General features: G+C 44.9%; 1 protein-coding gene across 2 annotated transcripts; it reads right to left on the reverse strand.

Moving 5' to 3' along the window:
• Positions 1-6,558: 6,558 nt before the first annotated feature.
• On the reverse strand, positions 6,559-14,159 carry LOC147898854 (uncharacterized). Of its 2 annotated transcripts, none has more exons than XM_087379301.1 (11): positions 13,697-14,159; positions 13,357-13,548; positions 13,169-13,280; positions 13,034-13,079; positions 12,322-12,374; positions 12,159-12,199; positions 11,705-11,857; positions 9,188-11,477; positions 7,313-9,080; positions 7,127-7,198; positions 6,559-7,015 (listed from the first exon to the last, which is right to left on the reverse strand). In XM_087379301.1, the coding sequence occupies exons 1-11, from the start codon at positions 13,753-13,755 to the stop codon at positions 6,951-6,953; spliced, it is 4,851 nt and encodes a 1,616-aa protein (XP_087235427.1). In that variant the 5' UTR covers positions 13,756-14,159; the 3' UTR covers positions 6,559-6,950. The 2 variants fall into 2 exon arrangements, with proteins under 2 accessions (XP_087235427.1, XP_087235426.1); XM_087379300.1 differs by having other exon boundaries at positions 7,112-7,198.
• Between the last annotated feature and the right edge of the window lie 864 nt (positions 14,160-15,023).

A 15,023-nucleotide genomic window follows, 5' to 3' on the forward strand; every position in this document is an offset into this window, starting at 1 on the left:
ATTATCCTTTTGCATCACTTGGAAGTATTTTTTCTCCTTTGCTTTGAGGGATGTGCCTTGAATGGCTTTTCGAAGGGGGTTCTTTTTCACACATGCAAACACATGCTCCACTCTTGCTTCAGGTGCTAGTCTTTGTTTCTCCCAAGTGCAGGTTCCGAGTGTGTTGGTCACCTAGAGTCATGTCATTTCTCGTTGTAGCATAGGTGTTCACAAGTGTAGCATAGGTCCTCAGGTCATATTCCAATGAGAGGTGTAGGCTAAAGCATGGAAAGCAAATCTCATGAACGCATGGGTGAGAAAGAGGGCTTGATCACAACGATGGATGGAGGCTCTCACCGCCATGGGAGTTCAAGGGTTTAGAAAGGGATTTCACGGTTCGAAAGGGGACAGGTTGAGAGAGCTATCTAGGAGTTCTAGGGTTTAGGAGGAGTCTAGTGTTGAGGAGTGGAGAGCTAGTCTCCTTCGGGGATTCGAGGGGTAAGGGTTGAGGAGGAGGGACAAGGAAGGAGGAGGAGGAGGGAGGAGGGTAAAACAGGAGGGAGGAGGAGGAGGGTAGAGGAGGGAGGAGGAGGAGGGTAGAGGAGGGAGGAGGGAGGAGGAGGAGGAGGAGGAGGAGGAGGGTGGAAGAAGAGGAAGGAGGAGGAGGAGGAGGAGGAGGAGGAGGACGAGGGAGGACAAGGATAGGGAGTGCAAGGATAAGGGCATGCTAGAAGACGATAGTGTAAGAGAGCATGGACACAATGGAGATCAATCACATGAACACAATAGTGAGCTTGAACAATGAACCCCAAAGAGTGGGAGCTTCATTCCATTGAGAGATATTTATACATGTTGGTCTCTACACAATTCGTAGGTACCTCCGTGGTGGGACCTCTTTTGTAGGAGCTTTTGGACAAGAGTCCCTTTGCTTTTGGGGGGACCTTTTGGGTCTCTACACAAAGTGGGGGGACCTCAAAAAGTGTAGGCTTTTAGTATTTCTCTCTCTAGATTCAATATTTCTCTCTCTAGATCATGATTTTGCAAGTACGATTGGATCTTTTCTAGAGAGGATTTTGGCTACCCTCATCCTTTAAGATTAATCATACCATCTTTCAGGCTCAAGATATTACAAGTGGAGCTTTGCTGCCACTCTACACACACAATGCTCTCATCATTGTTGTCCTAGCTTGCACTTCAAGAAATTATGCAAGGAGAGAGAGAGAGAGAGAGAGAGAGAGAGAGAGAGAGCATTATCAGAGGTCTCTAAGTTTTGAACCAACCATTTCAAAACTAAGAGACCTTAGACCCTAAAGATCTTGAAAGTACTTGGATGAAAACATAGACACGCATCCTAGGAAGAAGAATGTCAAAATTTTATGCCTTTTAAGAAATTCTCCCTCAGAAAATCAGTATAAAGGACAAAATTATCACCAATAACACTATGTCCTAAAGAATTGTCAATGAAAGGAGAAAATGTTTTATTATTGCAATAATAAGAGCTATTAAGAATGTCTAACCTTCCATGCATTCTAATGTTTCTAGCAATGTTTGCATAATCGATGGCTTTTTTCCTAATCTCTTCACATATTTCCAAGCAATCATAGGTTGCCTCCAAACTCCTCTAACCAATGAGCAAGAGCACTCATAATATAGTAGTCATAAGTACTTTAATTAAAATGGGAGGGCTTTTAAGAGCAAGAACCTGAGACTTTAGAAACTTCTCTAACAATACCATCAACTCTCTTAAATGAATATCTTGGCAAGGTAAGTTTTCTAAAGTGTATAGAAGTCCTGAACATTATATATTTAACAATCTTGATAGAAAATGTATCCAAAAACAGGTGCCATTCCAAGTAATGTGATCTTCTCTTGAAGTCTCTATAGGGAAAACTTCTTTGGTTTGAGGAGTAAGGAGAATCACAAGATAACATGATGCACAGTTTCATAGTAGATGTAACATTTCTAATAGGGGAATCATAAGAAACATGATGCCATTTGTTAAAGAAGGGGGGATATAATGGGTCTACATCCTTTAAAAATTCGTAACTTTCATAATACAAAATTTATTTATTTTTTTGCCTAGAAATCCACATGGCTGCACAAGATTTACTAACCTAGCCCAAGACACTTAGAGTTAACAATAAAGGAACCTAAAGCCTTCCCAGCAACACTATTTAGGGGTACCTAGGGGATAATTGCATGCTTAATTGCCATTGTTTGCAAGACTTGGAATGCTCCTCTTCGAGGTTTGTTCCATTTAACCATTGTACCTACTCTTGCTAACCTAACCTAGCCTAGATAATCTAACCCAACTTGAACCGTAAACTTGAACTAAACTGATCTACTTTTAACCTAACCTTACATTTTTAGCCTAATGTAACCGACATAGTCGAATGTAATGTAGGCAACGGAAGACATCGAAGATGACATAGTAGATATGAATGAATCTGAAACTGTGAGCAAAGGCGACAAATCTCCATTTGAAAAGACGCGACAGCTCCAAGCTTCTTAAGAAAATCACTGAAAAAGAAAACCACTAAAGCCATTGCTAACATTTACGACCACCTGCATGCAATTTGCACAAGTTTCATAATCAAAAGCTCCAAAGCGACATGTGATTAGTCACAATACTATACACTGTAGTCAAGTGTAAACAAAGAGTCCCAATTGTTTGAATTGTAGTTTGTGCATAACTATGTCTTAGGACAACAATAGGCAGTCGTCCAAGATGCCATTTACGAGCATAGTAGTGGCCACTCTGAATTACCTAGGGTTCAATCATCCTCTAGTTGCTTACTGGCAAAGATGATTAGTTGCTAGTCCAAAGATTCTTTCCTTGTTAAAGGCTATGAGGGGGGGCTGAAAGAAGGGGAGGGAGGTGAGCGCAAGGAGAGAGGAGGGGGGATAGGTAGGGGGGGAGTTGAAGGAGTAGGGGGAAGGAGAGAAGTGGGAGGGAGAAGAAGAAGTTGAGAGAGAAGGCAGAGAGGAAAAGGAGAGCAAGAGGGAGAGGAACATAAGGAGAGGCAAAGGAGAGCGAGGTTGCAAAGAGGAAGGGGGGAGACAATGAGAGGAAAGGGGGGGGGGGGGAGGGACTTCTTAACTTTATTTTTTAATTTAAAGGGGGGACATTTTTATTTGGCTTCCACACATGATTTGTATTATAATAATAAGGAGATATATATGTTCTTAGTCTTTTGATGAGTTCTCCAAACCATAGTTTTCTCTTTGACTAATAAGCCGACTTCCCCTTTAGAAAGTATGTAAAGTTCTCATCCAAAAAGTTCCTTGCTTTCTTCTATAACCACACATAGAGAATTCACTGGTTTTGACAAAGGATATGCATTGGCATATTTGATGGCATTTCATTTGACCATAGATTTTGTATTTGAGTGCTCGTTTATGGTGATGTCTGCAAGAGGCTTATCCAATCTTCTTCTTGAGACTTTGCCCATAATGGTTTAGTGCTCATCGATGAGGCTTACCTAAACAAAATGAATAGAATGTCTAAAATAGTACTAAAACACTAAGCTACTTGTTAGGAAATAACTATGTCTACAAATACTCATAGGAAAAATTATCTCCAAGAAATGAGTACAAATTATCTTTAAAAATGAGTGTACTTAATGAGGCTTATCTAAAAGAAATGAATGGAATGTGCAGTCAGGGCATGGCTACCTTACAAAATTATTTCAAGCTAACACATCTCCTTCTATATGCTCAAGAGAAAAACAATGAAATGATTCCCAACGCCCATCAATAGGGTTTCCAAATTTCTAATCAAAGCATCCTTTCCTAACTTCCCTAATATGCTCTTTAAACATAGTGAAAGTTGTACAATAAGCTTACCTACATAAAACCTACCCATGCTACGAATATCATATAGATGACCTAAATTACTTGGGTGGTATGAATAGGACTGAGAGGTTGAGGACTACAAAGATGTTATTCATAAAAGTAAAATATATAATACCTTACAAATTACATTACTTTATAGTAAAATAAAGGAAAGGAGGGAGTTTGTAAGCAACCTTAAACATAAATGAGGGGGGAGAAAAACTTAATAAGCAATGTCACTAAAACCCACACTCCCAAAGACTACATCCCCCTTTCATGCGGGCACATGGAAGTCAATTAGAGTTTAGATTCCTATGACCTTGATCAAAGGTTGGTAGAGCATGCCTTTAGGTGTAATGCTATAATTGTCAGCCATCCTCAACACTTGAAGTGCAAGACCACGAGCTAGAAACTTAAACAAGGAAGAACATGAATTTTATTCATGTGACCTACCCGGATGGTGTGCGGAAAAGGGAGCGAATTGAAAACTAAGAGAGAGGAGAAGAAGGGAAGGAGAGAGACAAGTAAAAGAAAACAAGCTAATGCCAACGCAAACACAAGGAAACAATTATTATCATTAGCTCAATCTATAAATAATATAAAAGGGTGAGGAAAACCAAAATTACAGTACTTAAGAGCAGATTTTACCTCCAAAAATAGCACAAATCTAGTAGGAACGTTGACCTAATAGACAGTGAAGCATCGAGAGGAGAGGGAGTCACAACTTAATAATGAATATAAAAAGCTTGAAAGGTCCCCAAATATAAAAACAATAAAAAGCTTATTTCATTCTGGGATTTGGAATAAAAAAGCAATGAAGACAATCTCAAGGTATTTCCTTCTGCAACCTAGGAGGAGGAAAAATAACTAATCTAAAAAGGTCAAGACTTTATAGCCAATATGGCAAAAAACGATGAAAACAATTAATCCGCTATAGTTTCCAACTATTGGATAGAATGAGGAAGGCCTTACTCCTGTAGCCATGTAGTCTTCGGGTTGTCCTATACCTTACTCCTATAGACACACAACCAGATTCAAGAATGCCCCTTGGGAGTCAAGGACAAATTTGAGTAGGTCTTTCTAAAAAAGAAAGGTAAGTTTGAGAAGTGGAAAAGGATGGCTGGTAGATTCTTAGTTGCTAAACACATAATAGAGTCGCTTCTTTCTCTAATGCATGCTTAAAGAAAGTGGACAATTGCATTGCAAAGTTTGTGTGGGAAGGTAGATGGCACTCCCCGCAGTTGGGATCTAGCTACTACTCCTGCACTCCCCTCAGTTGGGATCTAGCTACTACTCCTAAGGCTGGAGGGGATGCTTAAAGAAAGTGGACAATTGCATTGCTAAGTTTGTGTGGGAAGGTAGATGGCACTCCCTCAGTTGGGATCTAGCTAAGGCTGCAGGGCGTCTTGGTCTTGTTCGCATGGAGTCCAAAAGTGAGGTGCTTTGATCAAAGTTGGCTGCAAGCGACACGCCATGGGCCATTTTAGCAAGGTACTTAAGGGGATAAGTTCGCCATGGCAGGACGTTATTCTGTTTGAGCTGCCAATTAAGATCCCACGGTCGGAATTCTTGGGCAGAATGGCGCAGATTTCGAAGGACAAAGTCCAAGGTTGAGAGATCGGTACGGAGACGCTTCCTTAGGCCAAGTGAATGCCCCTTTGTTGAGGGACCTGCCCTGGTTATAAGTCATCCGAGGATTGCTGCACGTCTTTTTAGGAAAGGATCAGAACATTCAAAGAAATTTGGGATCTGGGTGGACTGAAGTGGATGGATGCCAGTTCTGTTAAAGCGAAATTTGCATTGTCAAACTCTGAGACTGCAGTAATCAGGGATTTGATTGGACGAATCAGAGAAGAGTGGCCCACTAGCCCGTTCTTCTATTGTCGAACTCTGATGAAGCTTGGACTCGGGGACTTCTGTGATGAAGCTCCATAACGTTGCCTTGTTGGCAAGGTATAAGTGGAAATACGCAACCCCTTTGGCACTGTAAAGATTTGGGCAATGAGACTCAAAGAGTTTGGAAGTCTACATCGTCCCACAAACTGAATTTCTTGCTATGAAGAGTCTCGATAGGCAAATTACCAGTCAAAAAAAGGATCTCCCGTTGAAACCCGAAAGTTTCACCCCTTTGCCCGTTGTGTGGAAGGCAAATAGAAACTCAACTCCACTTGCTATGGGATTGCTTAATGATTCGTGTCTTTTGGAGGATGTACTGAGAAAGTTCCCTGCAGTTCAGATTCATTTTGTTATCAGATGGAAGGCTGCTTTACTTCGTGACAAAAATGGCATGAATGATGACCTATACGAGATCTGGCAATTGGTGAGGGGTTTAGGGTATATCTAAGATATGGGGTGTCAGGAATCAGATAGTTTTCAAGAAGGTCCAGGTTATCTGTCGACGATTTTATGGTGGACTTCAAGAGAACTGCTCATTTCTTTGGAAGAAAAACGCCTGCCTTTTAAGGCTGTAGACCGGTTCTTGATGTAATGTTAGGTCTTACAGCATAGCTCCTCCATTGGAGGCTGATCTTTCCCTTGTACTTTTTCCTTTTACTTTGTTAATACTTCACCTTTTTACCGCAAAAAAAGAATGCTGTTCACCCAGTGTGACATAAACAATTAACCTTGCTATAATTTCCAACTATTAAATAGAATGATAAAGGATTTACTTAAGCCAGCGTGGCATTGCTTGTGCGCACACAACAAGATTCAAGAATCCCCTCTGCTTGAGAATCAGACTACATCATCCAAGAAAGAAAGAAACAAGATTTTCTATTAGCAGACATTTACAGCTGGACGACCCGAAGACGGGTTCATGCAGCATACATGAACAAGATAAATAAGCCAGGCACAAACCAGAACAAAATGTGAGTTGGTCCCATGAAATCTCTCCCCATGAGGGCCTTTTGTAGTGGCTGAAGCCTTGTTGCAGAATTCTTCCCATTTGAAAGAATCCTCTGAAAGCTGAAGTGCAAAGAGAGAGAGACATTATATGTATAAGCTTTATATGGGCCTTGAATTTGGAGCCCAAACAATCAAAAAGGAAAAAGGGCATATCAATATGCACACTTGTGCAGCTGGCATCATTATCCAGCGGCAGGGGGGTTGTTTTCAAGCTCAGCTTACGCAGATACCCTTTACCGTGACTTTCCTTCACCACCTCTGCTCCGAAACGTAGAGAGAGAGAAGAATGACCGAGGAGCTGCTCATAAAAAGCAACCGGGCTATGTCAGGCTGATTTGCTCCCGAGTTCCATCCTCCAAATAGCACGTTCTACCAAGCAGAGAAGTAATGTTACCTTTAAGAAGCGTACCTCCCGACGCATGACTGTCCCGTAATCTGAAGTTAGCAGGGGGTCCTGGAATGGAACTCCGAAGTGATTGTACTGCATTAATCACAAACAAAGTCGGCAAGTTTACAAGAGACTTTAGCTTCTCGCATTTTTGATTAGGAACACACACACAGTGCTACCAAGCAATTATCCATATTTCCAACTTACTTGGTCCTTGATCTTGAGTAGTGTTATGCTCATCCCTTCCAAATTCTTTCAAATTCCTCTCTTGGACCCTTGCTCTCCTGAGGAGATTCTCGGTAGAGCATGTGCTCACATTCCTGGTTTCCTCAAACTCATCATCACCTTCCGATGCAGTAGACGCTGAGACGCAATCCGAAGTTATCATTACTTCCGATGCACGACTTTTCCGTGCGAAATTTAGTAATCTTTTGAACCCCTTGGCAGGCTCCTTATTATTAAGCGGCATAGCTAAGACAGGCTTTTGAGAGACACCCCACTTCTTGCGTGTCCGAGGTACCTCCGCCTCCGAAGCGTAGTGAATTTGCGAAGAATTCCAAGATGCGGGACTCTGGAGCGGCGATTCCACAGCCACAGCAAACGACGGACTGACCGTACCTGGGCGTATGCTCGAAGGGGAAGCAGGAGCGGGGGGAGAGGGCTCACGTGGAAGGGAAGTGGATCGAAATGATGTGGAATCGGCAGTTTCGGACTCCATTTGTACGGAATCAGCAACATCTTGAGCAAGAAGTTGGGATAGAGGGGAAATGTCTTGTTTTTGCTTCTGAGGCAATGCGTCGACACAGAACTGAGGATCGGAGTGTGGCTCTACACCCAAAGAAGCGGCATAGCGTGTCTGAGTCGGGAAGTCGATGGGGAAAGAGATTGTGTGGCATGTTCTCTCGTTCTCGAAGAGATCGTGGGGCTTGAAGGGCAAAGGATCGACAGTGGTGAGCTCGGATTTCGGCTCCTGATCTTCGGAATCGAGCTCAGTTGTTTCACGGACGGAAGCATTCAAGGAGGCATCGACCTCCTTCGTTTCTGCAATCTCCGGCAACAACTCATCTGCTGGATCGATTGTATGCTGAACCTGAACCTCTTTTCCACTTGGAGGAGCACTAACATCCGCGTTGGGTACATTTGCATTTGCAGCTGGGCTGCTGGGCGCCTCTTCATCAGAGCTTTTGGCAGCATCCACAGCACAAGAAGCCTTGAGCTTCATCACACCCGGCCCAGCTCCTGGTCCAATTCCACGTCCTTTCCGCAGAAACGGCTTCACTTCCTGAATCGGAGCCACAGCACTCCGCCTTACCTTGCTGTAAACCGCCGTCCCAATCGTTGCAGCCCTGTGCACTTTCAGAGGCTCCCAAACCCCCTCCTCCTGCTCCGAAATCGCTTTGAAATCGCTCGCGTCCGCACAACTCTTCCTGCTCGCCACAGATCGACGCTTATTGTCGTCCTTTGCCGCCGTCCCCTTGCGAGAGACATTGCTGTTCGGCTCAAGAGGCCCACCTTCGTTCACAGATCGCGGACGCACAGAAACCCCCTTCTTGGAATGCATACTAGTAGAAGCGGACGATCGCCCGGGAGAAGGTTTGGTGTTCTCCTTCTTCAAGTCGGCAAAGCAAGGAACCGACCGTGCCAGAGGGTTATCTGTTACGAAGTTCGATACCATGGATCGTCGATGACTGATGGAAGGTGCTCCTACGGAGCTGGGAGTGGATCTGGGAGAGACGGAGGTGGAAGCTCGAGTGGAGGATGCGCGGGGTGCAGGTGTGTTTGTGGTTCCAGCAGCAGCAGCAGCAGAAGAAGCAGCTTCGCCTTTCTTCATCGGTAGCTTTCGGGTTGGATCCGCGGGCACCCCCTGTTCCTTTCGCGGTGTCGACAGTGCACTGTTAGGATTTCCCTCTTCATCCCTCCTCTGCACAAGCGATCGTTCAGATTCCTCCCCCTTCTCTTCGTCTCCATCATCTTGCTGTAACGCCATCACACACAGACTCATATCTCTCAGAAACAAAGACTACTTGCATTAAACAAACAAACACACAGCACACAACTCGACCTGCTCTATCCAATCGGTACCTTCGAGGACCGTACATCAGCCTTGAGCGCTTGCAGCTTCGCAGCACGAGCTTGAACGTGATTGTTTAACTTGCATAATCTTGCATCCATTTCCGCTTTCCTTTTTTCCAAAGTCTTTTCCATAGATCTAAGCTTAGCTTCTCTTTCCGCCCGTTTAGAGTCTTGCTCTTCCATCAGCTTCGCGTCTCTCAGCTTTCGATACTGTTCATAAAACCTCCCTTTTTGCCCGGCAGGAGAGTCATCGTCAACATTCTGTTGGTCAACCATGCTAACGAGGGCCTGCATATCAAAATCCAAGGGGCCGAAGGAACTGCCAAGCGATTCTCTTGCAGTGTTCTGGCTGTCGGCTTCCATAACGCTCAGATTTTCTACGCTACGACGCTCTCCCTTGAAGCGATCGCAAGTGGACTTTGAGTCTTCCACGAGGGACATTTGTGTTTCAGATCGATTTGAAGTTGTCCCATTCGGAGTTACCGTGTGCGCTGCAGCTACAGCACATATATTTTGAATCTGTCTCGAGTCATCAGAAAGAGAGCTTTTGTCCAACGGGTCCGCCATTCTATCAGTACCGCTGGTCACGGGGCTCCCTGCGATGGAAATGGAGATGGAGGGACCGCTACCTTTCTTTTGCAAATCGCGATTAACAGGCTTCTCCTTCCTCCACGCGGATGAGCCGACGTCCGATACGGATTTTGCAGTGACAAGACCTTCACTGTTGATCCGTAGATCCCTTTTCATCGCCAAACCTTTTTCAAGCTGCCATTTGAACTCCTGTCGCCAATCTCCCTCGAGAGCCTTGTTTGAATCCCCGCCTACCGCCTGATGCGGAAGCTGATGACAATTCCACTCGGCCTCGACTGACTCAACACCGGTAGCTTGCTGCCCACGAGATTTCACCACGGTTTCCTTGTCTGACTGGTCGTCAATGGTACGTGCAGCTTCAGACCAACTTAACCGCCCCCGATCATCTGCTTCCTGCTGGCACGCACTTTGATTTGCTTGCTTGTCTGAACTAGCCTCTCTTCTCGGCACGCTGCTTACTTCACTCCATCGTCTCGGTATGACCTTCTCTGAAGAATCCCCCTTTTCGAAAGATCCCCTGCAACTTTGCTGCTTCCCTGGGTGTTGCTTCGGTGGTGCTTCGATCGAATCCCTACGTTGCTTGCTCTCAAACAAGCTTATGGCTGCCTGTACACTTAGCCTTCTCCCGGACGCAAGAGAAGCAGTCGGTGTAGGTCTTGCCTTCTCTCCATGATCCTCGTTAATAATTTCTTCACTGTCACTGCTATCGGGTCCAAGGCTGCTGTTTTCTTCTTTATTTGCAAGTTCTTGGGAAGAAAAATAGTTGATGCTACGGATCGCCACGGAACCAGCACGTCTAGCCCCTGACCTCCCAACGTGAACTCGCCTGATCGAAGAGGCAGATCTCCTCTTTGGAGACGACGGTCTTTGAAGGCCGCTTCTAGTGCTTACATCAGGTTGTGACGGACTAAAATCGGTGTGTTCTTCGGAAACTAGTTCTGTGATAAGAGCGTTCTTTTGTGTTGATTCATGTAAATCCTGCCAGCTTGAGGTGTTGACTTGGTTGTCCGCCAGTTCACTGGCAGATAATGCTAACAAGGCTGTAGGTTCCGAGTTCCCCTTGTAAACTCGGACTGTTTTACCTTCTTCGAGTCGGGTACCTGTGAAATACTTAGTAACTTGAGGATGATCCAAAATTGAGCCATTCACGCGTTCCATGTTCAAACTACTGCCGCTGGCATCCTGGTCGTAGCTTTGACACAACGCATTTGAACTGAGTCCCAAGTTCGACGAATCCGGTTTATTATACGTCCTCTCCCTTTCGCTGCGAACGTCTTGGCGTTGCCCTGCATGCCCTTCGCGATCAAGATAATTCTTTTGTGGAACTCCCCTTGATGTGTCTTTTAAGGATGCCGACAGAAGATTCTCAGGAGGCCCCCATCTTCTACGAGCCTCTGTACCACATTGATCTGTGCGCAAGGAATTGCCCATAGTGGCTCTATCCGCAAGGTTTGTTCTAGCATCATGCACCCCTGATCTTTTTCTAGCATCATCCAACCCTGATCTTTTCCCATCTTCTGGGTCATAGCTCCCTTTCTGCAAGTCCCGAGTATACTTTTCTTTATACGGGATCGAATCTATTTGCCCGTTCACCTCGGCCCCAGCAGAAAATGCCATGTCAGACACAATTGCCTGAGATCCTTCAATGGACTCTCTAGGATCGCCCTGTCTCTTCCTAAACAACGCCAAGAACTGAATGCATGCGAAACTGCAAAACTCAACAGGGTGCGATAGAATGTCTAATATGATGATAGATGTGAAAGGGCACAAAGCTGACACCCGCAATGTTTAATCTCTTGAGTCTTACAGAATTCCATGAGATTGAGCATGTTAAAAGGGCTGCTCAAATTCTTTGAAAAAAATAAAAGGGCTGCTCAAAGTTCTCGCTTATAAATATACAAGCAACGAGAATCGGCAAATAAGAATGGATTATACCGAAAGCGCTCTGCTCCAAAGCAGTCAGAAAAAGTCATGAGATCTGCCATGATCTCGCTATCAAATCCAGCGGCTGCAGCACGGCCAAATGCTATGGTTTGTTCATGCCGCAGGGCAAGGAGGCGTGCATCCATTGCTCTAAGCAGCTCCCTCCTGGAAACAAAAGTTCTAACCGTTACTTGAAACTGGAAGGTGTGCTTCATAACCTAGGCATCCCCTCTTCGCGGGACGGATGAGAACTACATGTATGTTAGTAAATTGGCGATCCCATGCATATTGAGAGTCTGAACGTGAAAACTTTAGAAGTCGAATTTAGATATTTCGAGGGCTACCGGCCCCCGTCAAACATGTATGTTGAAATGAGGCCTTTAGCAATCTTGCAATTCAAACATTCACCTTGCAATTCAGATTTCGGAAATCTTGAATTTAATCCTTTAAAAAGATTAACACTTACTTCGATGCCTCTGCTCCAGCATCGTACAGATATCTTGTAGGCTGTCGACGAACAAAAATATTTTTCACATGTCACTCTTGGTAACGGGAAGTGGAAAATTACAAGTACTGCATTCTTGTTGGAATGGACAAACGTAAAAGTGGGGATTTCAAGATATCGGTACCCCATTAAATTTGCCATTGCTCTCCTTAAAGAGTCCCACAAGAGTTTTATCATCTGAAACAATGCAGTACTCAACATTCAAGTAGTTCACAAGAATGGTTAATGACTTGTATATACCACACGCATTATAGGAGCCGCAAGAATTCTCTCAAGCTATTAATTCCCCAAATGGGTCTTGAGATGATTGCAACTTCAAACGAAACCGAATCTCACCCTTCCAACATGGGATCATTCACATGGGTTTAACGGCAGATAGTTATCCTTAACAGACGGATCACGCTGCATCTGTAGCAAATTCCCTTGCCAAACGCACTCGGATACCAAGCAGCAAAACTTAAAGCTTACACAATTCAGCTACAAACTCACAGTTCTTCCCATGGTGGTCACTCTTTAGGCCAGTCTCTGAAACATTCTTTCACGCCACTGATAAGCATACTTTTGCAAGACTAGACAATGTCCAATCGTACAAACTCAGACTTTTGTTCTTGACGCCACTAATAAGCAAATTGTCTCGTACTAAATCCAACCATTGGCCCTTAGGGTGTTTCATCCCTGGAATCTGACGAAATACAACCTACACTGACCGGCTTACACTACACTCACCAACACCTCTTCAAAGAGAAGAAACTTTGTAGCTCTTGATTTGCGTATGCCACAAAATCAATCCCACAAGTAAGCACGAGACAGATAGACAGGCGACAATGCAGGCGTACCAGCTCTCGAAAATGTCGAGTTAGCGTCCAGGAATACATCTTCGCCCTGGAGGAACAGGTGGAAGTCACATCAGTCCTGGACATAGAAGGGAAACAAAAGGTATGAGCTATCCTATAGCGGTGAGGATGGAATACATGAAGGAGACTGCCTGCTTGAATACTTCGCACTTGTTCCAACTGCAGCAGTTCCTCCTCGATAGTTTTCACTCGCTCGAGGACCTCAGGGGTGCTCACAAACCGCACGAACCTGTCACAACGGACAGATGTTCACTAAGGATATGCCCTCCGAGAAGGAATTACAGACGTTAAGCACTAGATCCAACCTCTCCAAAGTTCCCTTGGTGAACCACTTTCCTTCGTGCTGTTCCTTGGCGCCATGTGGGCATTCTAGCTTTATCGTAGTAGCGCCTCTTGCAATTTGCTCTTCGGCAGCTCGCAAATGTGTAAGAAACGGCTTCAGAAAGCCAGAAGCTAATTTTTCCGTGACACCATCTGCCGAGACGAAAAGTTCGCACCTATTGTAAAACATAAGAACACAGGTGAGAACACAATACCACGGCAAATATGCGCCCTAGGGAACTCACACAGCACAACTGATGTACTGCGACCTTCAGATCTAGAAAATTTCTTAGACAAGACAATGTCGCTTCCCGAAGCACTCACCTGATGCGAGGCGTCTTGAACTGAAACTCGACATAGTCCAGAACCGTATCTCCTTTCATTTTGGGTAGACCTTCCCTTCCAAGCAAAATGTGCAACTTCCTTAGCCGTTTTTTGCGGCGCCGGAGCTAAGGAACTAGGACAAAAAGTTTAGACATCGGCAGTCTCATGTTTGATGCCAGCCTGCTGTACGGTGAGCAGCGAATTCGAGCTGCAATGGGGAGAGCCGAGCTGGTACTGTGAATCTGAAAACCGAGGACGCGGGCATTACAGGCTAAGGAGAAGGGGCATTGTGCAAGTTGGAATCCTTAAGCTGACGACGGAAAGAAGCAGCATTGCGAGTCTGCCGGAGTTACTAGTAGGTGTGGAGAGAGTATAAAAGAAAAGCAAAGGAAGGGAGGAAGGGGGAAGGTGAGGCATAGCCATAGCCATAGCCAGAGAGGCAAAGGAAGCGGCAGCTTTTTGGCAAGAGTCGACGATGGATGAGAATTGCCCAATTGGGGCGTCTATAATAATACGCTGGCATTTTTCGAGGACATGTCCATTTCTTAAAAGCTGGAAATTCCAAATTTCATTTAAAGCCCTTTCAACGCTTTCAAATAACGTTATTGAGGGCCTTAGGGAAGGAGTTGGGAAAGTAATCGTCAAGTTGACCACATTAGCGGAGCCGTGAAGATCGTGTGGACGGTGTTGATTTGATCGCGGAATGGACGGCCAAGATGTTATCCAAGTGTGTAGGGGTTTTTATGTCTTTTGCTCTGCTGTAACCCTGTTTCTCTTGCTTACCGCCGTTGCTCTCTTTCTTACTGTTGTTTCTTGCTCATCGCCATCTGTTGCTCACCGCCGTCACTTGATGGCTGCCCTTATCTCCAAGATTCTGCATGCAACTTTCCATTGTTGCATGCAGATGTTCACAGGTATAGAAACGGGCCTTCCAGAGCCTCGTGCTGTGTCGATCTTTCGTTTTTTGTCTTGTCTGTTGCAGATGCGAGTGAATGGGAAAAGCAAAAGTGCCTTCGAAGGTGCGTTCATTTTGTCACTACGTTTAGTATGTAGGGGAGTCCAAGTCAATGGGAAAAGAAAAAGCGGCTTCGAGAGTGCGTCCATTGTGTCGCTGCATTTAGTATGTAGGGGAGGCGATGGAGTTCTTTCGAGAACCGTATGGAGGCGGTGAAGTTGGTTGTGTGGTCTGCGTTTGTCTATAAAAGCAGGCATGCCTAGAGTTGAACTGTATCTCCAAGTGTCAACTCAACTGTTGTGAAATTGCGAGTGCGAGCTTCAAGTATCGGGAGCTACGATGGAAAATGTTATTTTGCTATGGCTGGTGCTT

Source organism: Dipteris shenzhenensis, chromosome 9 (assembly GCF_047967505.1).
Source record: "Dipteris shenzhenensis isolate YYH24624 ecotype China chromosome 9, Dip_SZ_1.0, whole genome shotgun sequence".
Lineage (NCBI taxonomy): Eukaryota > Viridiplantae > Streptophyta > Polypodiopsida > Gleicheniales > Dipteridaceae > Dipteris > Dipteris shenzhenensis.

Excerpts from the sequence above, each read along its gene's own strand:
- LOC147898854 (XM_087379300.1), bottom strand. The coding sequence starts at position 13,755 with ATGAAAGGAGATACGGTTCTGGACTATGTCGAGTTTCAGTTCAAGACG. Across the intron at positions 11,858-12,158 it reads GCTGGAGCAGAGGCATCGAA|GAGGGAGCTGCTTAGAGCAA; the intron begins GTAAGTGTTAAT and ends TTTTGTTTCCAG. Across the intron at positions 11,478-11,704 it reads TTTGGAGCAGAGCGCTTTCG|TTTCGCATGCATTCAGTTCT; the intron begins GTATAATCCATT and ends TGAGTTTTGCAG.